A 14,401-nucleotide genomic window follows, 5' to 3' on the forward strand; every position below is an offset into this window, starting at 1 on the left:
GCATCAGCTTGTCAGTATTCAGCTCTCCACCCTATTTCTGGCCTCATTTTTGACCACCACCCAATATTCAACTTTCTTCTGTACCACTTTCCAGCTGCCAACCTTGATGTTGCTTAAGCTGCTCTCAATTTGTGGCTGAGGAACCTACTTGAAATACTTAAGGTCCTTGGGTGCTGCCTCAGAAGGATAAGTTTATCTGAAATATTCAAAAGAAATATGGATAATGGGTTTCACAAAATCATTTAATATTTCATTAATTTACAGAAGAGTTTTTCAATGCATGTTATCTGATGCTCATAAATTTCATTGTGTGGGTGCTGCAATTTATTTCAGCTGCAATTTGATTTAATTAAGCAGCTGTATCTTGAAAACTAACTAACTTAATGTTTTTTTAAAAAGAAGTTAAACGGAGATGATTTAGAGATGTGAATAAAAATGACTTACTGTATTGGAAAAGGTAGATGATGGTTAGTTTTATATTTCTTTAGTTTGTTATTGCAGTAGTTGTATGATGGGAACCCGCATTAAAAAAGCAATTCCATGGAAAATCTGGATTGCTTATTTGATGGAGTGACCAAAGTGTGAAAATATTGAATTCCTTTTGCACATTGCCTTGTGAGGGTTAAAATTCCTCAGAATTGCCCATATAACTTTTGGAAAAACCACCAAAATGTTGTTTTTACATGACATTGATTAATTTGGAGTCAAAGGGTTTGCATTAATAAATAATGAGAGATGAGTTAAACTTACGCTGAAATGCTTTTCTGTCGGTATGAACAACTGAATGAAGAATGGGAGAGTTGCAACGTGATGGAAGCAATTGATGTAATTTCGTTTTACCTGTGCTTAGGAGGGAGTGCATGAGAAATAAGTTTCATCTGTATACTATCATCATGACTTTTGTTCGTCTACCCTTAAATGGCAAATAATTTGTTGCTGATGGAAATGCAGTTCAGTCTCTGCTCCATGGAGTAAAATGTTCATTTTTCCATTCCATTGCTTCTTATTCCAAATTCAGATTGATCAGTATTTATTATCGTTGTCATTATTGATAAAATTGATGATTCTAAATATATTAGCTACACATGAATCCTTCTACATATGTGCCCTGAAATGTCCCTGAATGCTGGAGAAAGCCTTTATTTAATCCCTGAGAATATTACTTAATCCCTGTTCTCACCCAGTCTAATGTTCTTGAGTCAGTAGAGGAGTGATGCCCTTATTCAAAGTAAGTAAAAAGTTCTTGGATAAAATCCTTTGGTCCATGAATGTGACTTGTTACTTACAGTTTCAATTTAGACATGTAAGCTGTGGTCATTATGTAATGGTTGACAGAACTGTGTTTCTCATGTAATGTAGGCACCTTTTCCATAAGACGTGTGTGGATCCTTGGCTACTAGATCACCGCACGTGCCCAATGTGCAAAATGAACATTCTGAAAGCGCTTGGAATTCCGGTAGGATTGTGTGAACATTGTACATTAAATTACTGGCTTTTGCAGAGATTTGGATTTCATCCTTGGTTTGCAAAATAGTGCATCAAATGCTTGACATTGCTATTTATTTCAATATTGTTAGTGTTTCTATTCAAATAGTGGTTGCAATATGCTAAGTTGTGAGAGGCAGTGACCTAGTAGTTTGCTACTCCTGTTGTTCAAAGTTGAATTCCTAAAGTTGTGTAAGGTCAATTTTTAAAGTCACAAAAAAGTCCCGGATTCGGAACGGCACTACTTAAACACGTTGCATTGAGCAGCCGTTAGCAAGATGAGTTCTAAGGTGTCGGAAGAGCCTGAAAGAGCTCATAAGGGTGTTACACTTAGCGTAAAACTAGACATATTTATGCGTTTCGGTTGTGGTGAACGAAGCAAGGACAAGGTGAGTTTGGCTTGTGGAAGCTGATGAAGATGATGTTGAAGAGGTTTTGGCATCCCATGACCAAGAACTGATAGATGAAGAGCTGATGCAATTGGAAGAGGGAAGGATAACAATCGAAACCGAGTGCATTAGCGAAAGTGGAGCAACTGCGTGAAATTTTCGCTGCAATGATACAGTACGACTTTAATTTTGAAAGGGTACGTAGGTTTATGGGATATTTGCAGGATGGTTTGATTGCTTACAAAGAACTGTATGATAGAAAAATGCACGAGGCTCAGCAGTCAAGCAAGCCTTCCACATCAGCCACAGCAGACGACGAACCTCGACTTTCGACATCGAGGCGGGCAGTCATAGGAGAAGATGATCTGCCTGCCCTGATTGACGATGAGATGACACCCCCGTGTCCCACCACCCCAACCCCCGGCCCCGGACAGATACTGTACTGATTCGCGGAGAATGCAGCGGTAGCCGGGAGGCACACAGCACATCTTTAAGAAAAAAGCTGAAATAAACATGCTAATTAGTTAGGTGCCGCCTAGCACGTAATTGTCAGCCCAGATCAGAGGCGATGCAATCGCCTCTGATCCGCGCCGACATTTACGTGCCGGGCAGCACCTAATTAATTAGCATGTTTATTTCAGCTTTTTTCTTAAAGATGTGCTGTGTGCCTTCCGGCTACTGCTGCATTCTTCGCGGCAATATATCGAGTCGGCGGCCCGGAAGGTGGGGGCCACTGCACCACCCCAACCTGCGACGACTCAGTCTAACACACCATCATCAGTGTGCTCGGCGCTGTCTTCCCAATTCCAGTAAGTGATACTACACTGTACGTACATTATTTCTACTTTATGTAGGCTGTGTATTTTTACATGTTATTTGGTATGATTTGGCAGCTTCATAGCTTAAAGGTTACTGGAGAGAGTGTTTTTGCTGAGAGCGCTTGCATGAGATTTTCGCTACAGGGAACAGTGCAGGCAATCGTTGTAGAGAAGTATTTCTACTTTATATAGGCTGTGTATTTATCATATCATTCCTGCTTTTACTATATGTTACTGTTATTTTAGGTTTTATGTGTTATTTGGCATGATTTGGTAGGTTATTTTTGGGTCTGCGAACGCTCACAGAATTTTCCCATATAAATAAACGGTAATTGCTTCTTCGCTTTACGACATTTCAGCTTACGAACCGTTTCATAGGAACGCTCTACCTTCAGATGGCGGGGGAAACCCGTACTGTGTTCGGTTCTGTTTGTTACGTCAGAAATATGTCGGCTTTAGTGAGGGTGCAGAAGAGTTTCACCAGGAATTTGCCTGGATTGACAGTATTAGCTATAACTAGAGGTTGGATAAGCTTGGATTGTTTTTTCTGGATTGTCAAATTCTGAAGGACAACCTAATACAAGTATAGAAAATTGAGTGGCATTGACAGGGTAGGTAATCAGTCTTTGAACCATGATGGAAGTGTCAGACACTTACAGGCATAGATTTACGGTGAAAGGTAGAAAGTTGAAAAATTTGGGAGGAAAGATCTTTGCACAGAAAGTAATAGGTGTTTAAATTTCTGTTTTGCTTTGGATGCTTGTTATCAGTGCTTTGTACATTCAATTTATTATGATTTCTAAATTTAACTGTTTCTGATTTTACTTTGTTATGTTTTGATTGCAGATACCATTTGCTGTGCAATTTAGGATTGATGTCACTTTTGTGAAATTGTTGTACATGTTCCTAAATGCTGGAGAAGCCCTTACCCAGAGAATATTACTTGCTCCCTGTTCTCACCCAGTGGGATGTTCTTGAGTCAGAAGAGAATTGATGCCTTTATTTAAGCCAGGGGGTCCCAACTGTTCTTATGCCATGGGTTAATATTGTTAAGGAAAGGGTCTGTGGACCCCAGGCTGGGAACTGCTGATTTAAGCCATCTTCAGATAACTCCTTAAGTTAGGATTCCGTGGCCACTGATCTCTGCCCCAGATTCTCACTGCTGATAGTACAATGTCATATATAATGACTGGCCATGTAAATAAGTAAGCTACTTCAAATAGTTGATTTTCCCCTGAATACCAAGAAAAGGTTGAAACAGGTACCCACAATTGAAGATTGGTAAGCAAAGTCTGCACGTTGTTGTTAGTTAGTACGTGTTTCAAAATCCCAGGATTTAGAAAACTGTTATCCTTTGGTACTTCACTGCTCTTCCACGCCCTTGTAACCATTTGTTTTATTCTACTTTACAGTGTGCAGATGCATGTTTTACTTTTTCCTTCACTTTATTCTACCATATTTCTTCTTATAGAAAGCCAGGATCTCCCACCAGGTTAGGTGCTGAAAAAGAGATAGTAAAGGTAGCACTCCGTAACTCAATCTCAGTTTACACACTGGCACTTTTTATAATATTAGGGATTGTCAAATTGCAATTCTTGCACATGGTGGTGAGGAGCTACCAGGGGTCAGGTGCCAGATTGTCAAAGAGTGAGGTGTTATGATGCCAGGTTTGAAGGGGCTGTTTTAACATTAGGGTTGATAAATGTGCACGTAAAGATGCTTGAGATGCTGGCAAACCTCCTGAGTGGCCTGAAGTGCATTTTTTTTTTTAAAGTAGTAGCATGTCTTGTACTTGGGAAGGATGTTGATAAATTGCTCAAATCCTTTTTCTTATGCTTATAAAATCATTTTAACGTATATCTGTTTTAATCGACAATGATACAAATAAATGAAATAATAGTATAATAACAATGAATACAGTATTGTGCAACAGTGTTGAAGTCACTGTGTGGTTTTAATTTCTCATCAACACAAAATGCTGGAGGAACTCAGTAGGCCAGGCAGTGTCTATGGAAAAAAGTACAGTTGACATTTCGGAAGTCCTGCCAAAGTCTAGCAACCAGTGGCTACCCAGTTTAGTTCCACTTCCCATTCCCATTCCGATATGTTCGTCCATGACCTCTTCCACTGTTGTGATAAGGCCACACTTAGGCTGGAGGAACAACACCATGTATTCTGTTTGGATAGCCTCCAAGCTGATGGCATGAACATCAATTTCTCAAACTTCCAGTAATGCCTCCTCTCCCCCCCCTTCACTATTTCTCCTGCCTATTTCCCCCTCTCGTGTTATCTCCTTGCCCACCTATCACCTCCCCTCTGGTGCTCCTTCTTCCCCCCCCCCCCATCCTTCCATGTCCTTCTGTCTCTTTCACCTATCACCTGGCGTTTCTCTCTCCCTTCCCCCCACCATTTAAATCTACTCAGCTTTTCTTTTTCCAGTCCTGCCAAAGGGTTTTGGCCCCAAACATCGACTGTGAATTTTTTCCATAGATGCTGCATGGCTTGTTGAGTTCCTCCAGCATTTTGTGTGTGTTGCACTTGATAGAATTGATACATTTCTTTATCCACATAAGGAATGGAAACTTAAGTAAAATTGTTTTTGATTAGTGTTATCTCATACAGTGAAAAATGCAGCAGCACATGAAAATCATGGAAATCATTTCAAGATTGTTTTCTAGATCAGAATATCAAGGAACAGGCTATTTTAGATCCAGTGTTTTGCAAAGAGGCAGGTACCAAGAAATTCTATTTGTATCATCTCCAGCACTGAAAAATTAATCTCTTTGCTTGTGACATGTGCTGTTGCAACTTTTCATTCAGAATTTTGCTCCAGATAATTAGACCAGCCAGTGGTGATTAAAACAATGGTTTTCATATACATTGCACACAGTGACATCAGTTCTTGTGCAACATTCATTTGGATCATTGCCAGGAGAAATTGGGTCATGTTGTTTCATTCAGTTTTTGGTAAATTATAACAATTGAGCATGTTTTCATGGTGCTGCATTCTGTGAAACAGCAAGATTTAAAAGGCCAGTAATTTTTACACAAAACCACAGCAATTTACTGCAGAACATTTGAGGCTATTCTTATTCTGAATCCTACTATTGATGGATACACTGACTGGGTTGGGTGCCAACTTGCTTTTCATATTAAAACCTTTTTAACATGGATTCTTCAGTAGTTTTCTTATGGAATGAATTAATGCTGCACATCAGGTGCCTCGTGCAGATCAATCACACTGAGGACCCATGGAGAGGGGAACACATGTCCCTGCACCCTATCCAACTCAGTAGCTGTGATCCCCAACATCTTAAGACCAGTGTCTCTGGAGGCTGGGGATTCCTCAATCAGCATTCACAGGAATCTTTAACATTCTGCCTGTTGTAGCTTTGGCTAGTTATCTGTATATGGACCGCCTTGGGTCACTGTCACCCAGCTGCTTCCTGGCTAGTGATTTCTACTTTGCCTCTCAGTATGCAACTCGCTGCAGCTTTACGGAGATCACTGATATCCTGTATTCCATGACAAATATTTTCCTTCAGCAGAGTTGCTCAGTCTACTTAAGAACACTAGAACATAATAACTAGGGAATAGGAGTAGGCCAGAAATGTAAACGTTTCAACATGATGACCTGTCATTCTTCATAACTCCAACGAGCAGCTGTGCCTGCACTCACTTGGGTCACCATGCTGATCACTATAGCATCTGGATTATTCCAGGCAGCAGATTTCTGCCTTCACTTTCGGTATGCAACTCGTACAGGCTTGACCTCCTCACTTGTTCCAAATTAAACAAGCCCATTATCCCAGGGACTTTTCAAGGAGTTGGACAGCATGTAAACAGGCTGTTATGCCGATTGTCTTTATGCCTACCATAACACACACATTGATAGTATTCCTATCTCATCCCATTTTGTTCTCCCCTCAATTCCCCACAGACTCTACTCTCATTTATATATGGAGACAGTGGTTAGTCAACCTTCCTACCCATGTGCCTTTGGTATGCGGAGGAAATTAGATCACACATTGGAACCTCCAGTAGTCACAGGCAGAACATGCAAATTCCATGCAGGCAGCACCCAAGGTCAGAAGGTTACGAGAGCTGTGAGGATATATTTGCACTATGTCACCAGATATATATCTCAAATTAAATAAACAGACTAGAATTGTACACAGTATTCCAGCTGCAGTCTTTCCGACGCTGTAAAATGGTATTCTTTTTGTCTGATAAGGATTGACATTCCATTTGCTTTCTTATTTACTTGTTCCACTTTGCATGTTAATTGTATAGTATGTACATGGGTTCTACATGTATGTGGACTCCTGCATCCTTTTTAAGGCAACGTTCTGTAGTGAACCGTGTATAATAGCATTTGTAAATTAAGCAGTGTGTGGATTGTCCTATTTCCAAATTTTCTGGACCCACGGATTACATTCCTATAGTTCAAGTTATCCTTAAGACCCTAGAATAGTTCAAAAATATGAAGAGCTGCTACTCTCTAAATGTATCTTTTCACTGACCATGATCTTTTTTCATGATTGAAGCCACACTTAGAGTGAGCTCACATGACTCTCTTGTTGTTACGTGGCGCCCAAGTTCTTCTGTATTTCAGCCCCGGCACCATCAGCCTTTGTTTGAGACACTCCAGGAGGAGGAAGAGAAAGAGCAAGCACTGCAGTACTTGGCATTGCTCCCATTATGCCTCTCTGCACTCAACAATTTATAATAGCAATGTAATTTACAGTCAGCATCTTTGTTAAATATGCGTTCTGTGATTGCTTGATTACATTCAATTTTCATCGTAGTGTTCAGTTGGAAACATAAAAACATAGAAAACCTACAGCACAATGCTGGCCCTTCGGCCCACAGAGTTGTGCCGAACATGTCCCTACCTTAGAAATTACTAGGCTTACCTATCGCCCTCCATTTTACTAATCTCCATGTACCTATCTAAAAGTTTCTTAAAAGACCCTATCATATTCACCTCCACCACCATTGCCGGCAGCCCTTTCCATGCCCTCACCACTCTCTTGAGTGGAAAAAGCTTACCCCTGACATCTCCTCTGTACCTACTCCCCAGCACTTTAAACCTGTGTCCACTTGTGGCAACCATTTCAGCCCTGGGAAAAAGCCTCTGACTATCCACACAATCAATGCCTCTCATTATCTTGAACACCTCTATCAGGTCACCTTTCATCCTCCCTCGCTCCAAGGAGAAAAGGCTGAGTTCACTCAACCTATTCTCATAAGGCATGCTCCCCAATCCAGGCAACATCCTTGTAAATCTCTTCTGCACCCTTCCTATGGCTTCCACATCCTTCCTGTAGTGAGGCGACCACAACTGAGCACAGTACTCCATGTGCGGTCTGACCAGTTCTTCAGCTATGCAGTTGAACCAGGTCTAGAAGAAATTCCCCATGAAATACCAAGCTGAGAGGCTTCTTTGTTCCCTGTTCAATAATTTTTTTGGATATCTGTATCAATGGAACTACATTGCAGACATAGACCAAATTTATGCCAGGAATGCCCAGCACCTACAAGCAATTCTAAAATTATGGCATCAGTGTGCCACGAAGTACATATCCATCTTTGCAATCAACATTGCTAATGTAGAGTACTGCCAAAGTTTTGAGATTTTTCCATATTGCAGTTTAACAAAGGCTTGAGAAAGGTGCAAAATAGGAATAAGATCCATTAGTATGAACCATTTCAAGCTGGTGAATTTGAACACTGGGGACATTCATTTCATGAATTGAACAAAATGAGCAGGATCTCCAAATAGCTGATGTTCCCAATATCAGGTTTCATCTCTTTAGAACTGTTTGCAAACAATACATTAGCTCATATTACCGTCTTACTTGCCTTAGGCCTGAGACGACGTAGTAGTAGTATATTACCTTCTGCAGTAATAGATGTGGAGCCAGTATTGACTGTGGCATCATGTTTGTAACAATGCCCAGGTTTAATTTAAATCTTCAGAAATAGAATGGGGTCAGGGGAGGCAAATTTACTTTGTTTCTCTTAATGCCTTGAGAGAATTTGTTCTTCATTCCACGAAGGGAAGTTGTGCACCTCCCTGAGACTGGCAATCAGTGATTTGTGGTAGCATTAGGGATATCTGCTTTCAGGCACAAAATAAATGAGCAAATAATGAAATCTTCAAACTAGCAGCATTATAGGATCCATTGAGGCATTCTTTATAAAGTGTTGCACCGGATGAATGAATTTATCAGTTTTGGATTTTTCACATTTGACAGAATTAACCATTTTAATGAAGGACCCAAATTTATCAATCAAAGTGAAAATTACTACATAAACATAATATAACATTCTTCAGCGACACAAAAAATACTGGAGGAGCTCAGCAAGTTGGGCAGCATCTATGGAGAGTGTTATGTACCCCGTAACTGGGTTGCCAAACCAGCAGAAATGGATCACTCGGTTGGAGTCTGGATTACTGGAACTAAGAAAGTTTTATTAAAGAAATAAGCAACACAGTACTCTAATCAAAAGGATAATAAATGCAACAGTTCAGCAATGATAAACACACATGTCCACAGAACTAGGATAATAGGATCAATCAAGCTCTATTGTCGTCTAGGGGTAAATGACCAGTTTCAAAGTGACGCAAAGTTCAGTTCAATTGAGTTCAGTTCAGTTCACAGTAATCACTGCCGTGGGGGAGAGAGAGAGAGAGAGAGAGAGAGAAAAAGCGAATGAATATTCAAAACGGCTTCCACACAGACCTTCGATATTCCTCGCAGTCAGCTTTCGGGCGAGCCCTTTGTAATGTCTTCTGAGGTCACCGACTGTGACCCCTCCATTTCAGATACGATCGTTCCTGTGCAGTGAACCTGGCACCCAGGCAAGGGCGGACACACACCAGGTTCCCGCCCATCGTACCTCTCCACCCTGTGCGTCTATGGCTTGGTCCCGCGACCAGCCCTCCAAAAACTCCCACCGACTTGTGGGAGGTGCACCGCTTCCAGGGTCTCGTTACCTCGTGGTGCCGTGTGTGTCTTGCCTTAGTGAACCTGTCCCTTTTTATCCCCCTGTTGGGGTATCGCCTGTCCATCACTTCAAACAGTTCAGGGTTCAAAAAGGGAGCCGATCTTGACAGCTCTCAGACCGGTGTCTCCTTCCGTTAAACTCTCCCGTCTCTTCATTAACATTTCCAAATGCTGCTCCATTGTCTTCCTTATCTCTCTTTCTCCTGAAGACAGGTGGCAGATCAACTGTTGATCCCACTGGTGCCAGCACAGGACAGTTAACATCTTAAAATATGGGTACTCTTTGTAACCCTCTTTCGTCACAAGGGGAATAAACAGTTAATGTTTCTGGCTGAGACCCTTCATCAGGACTGGAAAGGAAGAAGCTAGAGTAAGGTGGGGGAAGGAAGGAGTGCAGGCTGGCAATGGTAGGTGAGACCAGGTGAAGGGAAAGGTGGGTGTGTGGAGTAGGGGAGATGAAGTAAGAAGCTGGAATGGGATAAGCAGAAGGGTCGAAGAATGAATCTAATAGGAGAGGTCAGTGGACCATGGAAGAAAGGGAAGGAGGAGGGGAATGAGTGGAGATGATGGGCAAGTAGGTATGAAGAAAAGTGGTGAGAAGGTAAACAGAAAGGGGAATAGAAAAGGTGAGGGAAGAAACATAGAAAATAGGTGCAGGAGTAGGCCATTCGGCCCTTCGAGCCTGCACCGCCATTTATTATGATCATGGCTGATCATCCAACTCAGAACCCTGCACCAGCCTTCCCTCCATACGCTCTGATCTCCCTAGCCACAAGGGCCATATCTAACTCCCTCTTAAATATAGCCAATGAACTGGACTCAACTGTTTCCTGTGGCAGAGAATTCCACAGATTCACCACTCTCTGTGTGAAGAAGTTTTTCCTAATCTCAGTCCTAAAAGGCTTCGCCTTTATCCTCAAACTGTGACCCCTTGTTCTGGACTTCCCCAACATCGAGAACAATCTTCCTGCATCTAGCCTGTCCAATCCCTTTAGGATTTTATACGTTTCAATCAGATCCCCCCTCAATCTTCTAAATTCCAACGAGTACAAGCCTAGTTCATCCAGTCTTTCTTCATATGAAGGTCCTGCCATCCCAGGAATCAATCTGGTGAACCTTCTTTGTACTCCCTCTATGGCAAGGATGTCTTTCCTCAGATTAGGGGACCAAAACTGCACACAATACTCTAGGGGTAGTCTCACCAAGGCCTTGTACAACTGCAGTAGTACCTCCCTGCTCCTGTACTCGAGTCCTCTCGCTATAAATGCCAGCATACCATTCGCCTTTTTCACCGCCTGCTGTACCTGCATGCCCACTTTCAATGACTGGTGTATAATGACACCCAGGTCTCATTGCACCTCCCCTTTTCCTAATTGGCCACCATTCAGATAATAATCTGTTTTCCTACTTTTGCCACCAAAGTGGATAACTTCACATTTATCCACATTAAATTGCATCTGCCATGAATTTGCCCACTCACCTAACCTATCCAAGTCACCCTGCATCCTCTTAGCATCCTCCTCACAGCTAACACTGCCGCCCAGCTTCGTGTTGTCCGCAGACTTGGAGATGCTGCATTTAATTCCCTCATCCAAGTCATTAATATATATTGTAAACAACTGGGGTCCCAGCGCTGAGCCTTGCGGTACCCCACTAGTCATTGCCTGCCATTCTGAAAAGGTCCTGTTTATTCCCACTCTTTGCTTCCTGTCTGCTAACCAATTCTCTATCCACATCAATACCTTACTCCCAATACCGTGTGCTTTAAGTTTGCACACTAATCTCCTGTGTGGGACCTTGTCAAAAGCCTTTTGAAAATCCAAATATACCACATCCACTGGTTCTCCCCTAATTCTATGAGATTCGTCAGACATGATTTTCCTTTCACAAATCCATGCTGACTTTGTCCAATGATTTCGCCGCTTTCCAAATGTGCTGTTATCACATCTTTGATAACTGACTCCAGCAGTTTCCCCACCACCGACGTTAGGCTAACCAGTCTATAATTCCCCGGTTTCTCTCTCCCTCCTTTTTTAAAAAGTGGGGTTACATTAGCCACCCTCCAATCCTTAGGATCTAGTCCAGAATCTAACGAGTTTTGAAAAATTATCACTAATGCATCCACTATTTCTTGGGCTACTTCCTTAAGCACTCTGGGATGCAGACCAGCTGGCCCTGGGGATTTATCTGCCTTTAATCCCTTCAATTTACCTAACACCACTTCCCTACTAACATGTATTTCGCTCTGTTCCTCCATCTCACTGGACTCTCTGTCCCCTACTATTTCTGGAAGATTATTTATGTCCTCCTTAGTGAAGACAGAACCAAAGTAATTATTCAATTGGTCTGCCATGTCCTTGCTCCCCATAATCAATTCACCTGTTTCTGTCTACAGGGGACCTACATTTGTCTTTACCAGTCTTTTCCTTTTTACATATCTATAAAAGCTTTTACAGTCAGTTTTTATGTTCCTTGCCAGTTTTCTCTCATAATCGTTTTTCCCCTTCCTAATTAAGCCCTTTGTCCTCCTCTGCTGAACTCTGAATTTCTCCCAGTCCTCAGGTGAGCCACTTTTTCTGGCTAATTTGTATGCTTCTTCTTTGGAATTGATACTACCCCTAATTTCTCTTGTCAGCCACGGGTGCACTACCTTCCTTGATTTATTCTTTTGCCAAACTGGGATGAACAATTGTTGTAGTTCATCCATGCAACCTTTAAATGCTTGCCATTGCATATCCACCGTCAATCCTTTAAGTGTCATTTGCCAGTCTATCTTAGCTAATTCACGTCTCATACCTTCAAAGTTACCCCTCTTTAAGTTCAGAACCTTTGTTTCTGAATTAACTATGTCACTCTCCATCTTAATGAAGAATTCCACCATATTATGGTCACTCTTACCCAAGGGGCCTCTCACGACAAGATTGCTAATTAACCCTTCCTCATTGCTCAATACCCAGTCCAGAATAGCCTGCTCTCTCGTTGGTTCCTCAACATGTTGGTTCAAAAAAACCATCCCACATACTTTCCAAGAAATCCTCTTCCTCAGCACCTTTACCAATTTGGTTCACCCAATCTACATGTAGATTGAAGTCACCCATTATAACTGCTGTTCCTTTATTGCACACATTTCTAATTTCCTGTTTAATACCATCCCCGACCTCACTACTACTGTTAGGTGGCCTGTACACAACTTCCACCAGCGTTTTCTGCCCCTTAGTGTTATGCAGCTCTACCCATATCGATTCCACATCTTCCCAGCTTATGTCCTTCCTTTCTATTGCGTTAATCTCCTCTTTAACCAGCAATGCCACCCCACCTCCTTTTCTTTCATGTCTATCCCTCCTGAATATTGAATATCCCTGAACATTGAGCTCCCATCCTTGGTCACCCTGGAGCCATGTCTCTGTGATCCCAACTATATCATATTCATTAATAACAATCTGCACTTTCAATTCATCCACCTTGTTACAAATGCTCCTTGCATTGACACACAAAGCCTTCAGGCGCTCTTTTACAACTCTCTTAGCCCTTATACAATTATGCTGAAAAGTGGCCCTTTTTAATGCTTGCTCTGGATTTGCCGGCCTGCCACATTTACTTTTCTCCTTAGTACTTTTTGTTTCTACCCTCACTTTACTCCCCTCTGTCTCTCTGCACTGGTTCCCATCCCCCTGTTGTGAACTAACCTCCTCTCGCCTAGCCTCTTTAATTTGATTCCCACCCCCCAACCATTCTAGTTTAAAGTCACCTCAGTAGCCCTCGCTAATCTCCCTGCCAGGATATTGGTCCCCTTAGGATTCAAGTGTAACCCGTCCTTTTTGTACAGGTCATGCCTGCGCCAAAAGAGGTCCCAATGATCCAAAAACTTGAATCCCTGCCTCCTGCTCGAATCCCTCAGCCACGCATTTATCCTCCACCTCATTGCATTCCTACTCTCACTGTCGCATGGCACAGGCAGTAATCCCGAGATTACTACCTTTGCGGTCCTTTTTCTCAACTCCCTTCCTAGCTCCCTATATTCTCCTTTCAGGACCTCTTCCCTTTTCCTACCTATGTCATTGGTACCTATATGTACCATGACCTCTGGCTCCTCACCCTCCCACTTCAGGAAATTACTGTAAGTTGGAGAAATGGATGTTCATGCCATCAGGTTGGAGGCTACCCAACCAATATGAGGTGATGATCCTCCAACCTGAGTTTGGCTTCATCGTGGCAGTAGAGGAGGCCATGGAAAGGCATGTCAGAATGGGAATGGGAAGTTGAATTGAAATGAGTAACCAATTCAGTGGACTGAGCGGAAGTGCTCGACAAAGTAGTCTCCAATCTGAGTCAGGTCTCATCGATGTAGAGGAGGCTACACCGGCTGCAGTAGATGACCCCCAGCAGACTCTCCGGTGAAGCGTTGCTCACCGGGCAGGACTGAATGCTAGTAAGAGAGGAGATGTAGGGGCAGATGTAGAGCCAGAAGGACATTAGTAGGGAGAAGGGGGTTGCCACGTTAAGTGTGATCCCTATGGAAAGTGGAAGGAGGGGGAAGGGAAAGAAATGCTTAGTGGTAGGTTCCTATTGGAGATGGCAGAAGTTACCAAGAATGGGGTGTTGGATTCGGAGGCTGTTGGACGTGGTAAGTAAGGACAAGCGGATCCCTATCCATATTGTGATGGTAGAAGGAGATAGGAATAACATTCCTTAGATG

At 42.3% G+C, this 14,401-nt stretch overlaps 1 protein-coding gene across 1 annotated transcript in view; it reads left to right on the top strand.

Annotated features, from left to right (window-relative positions):
* Positions 1-14,401, top strand: part of rnf150a (ring finger protein 150a) — a 129,382-nt gene that overhangs the window by 76,818 nt on the left and 38,163 nt on the right. The window contains exon 5 of the mRNA XM_072256190.1: positions 1,360-1,456. Coding sequence (XP_072112291.1) covers positions 1,360-1,456 — 97 coding nt within the window. The remainder of the gene's footprint in view (positions 1-1,359; positions 1,457-14,401) is intronic.

Source organism: Mobula birostris, chromosome 4 (genome assembly GCF_030028105.1).
Source record: "Mobula birostris isolate sMobBir1 chromosome 4, sMobBir1.hap1, whole genome shotgun sequence".
In the NCBI taxonomy this organism is placed as follows: domain Eukaryota; kingdom Metazoa; phylum Chordata; class Chondrichthyes; order Myliobatiformes; family Myliobatidae; genus Mobula; species Mobula birostris.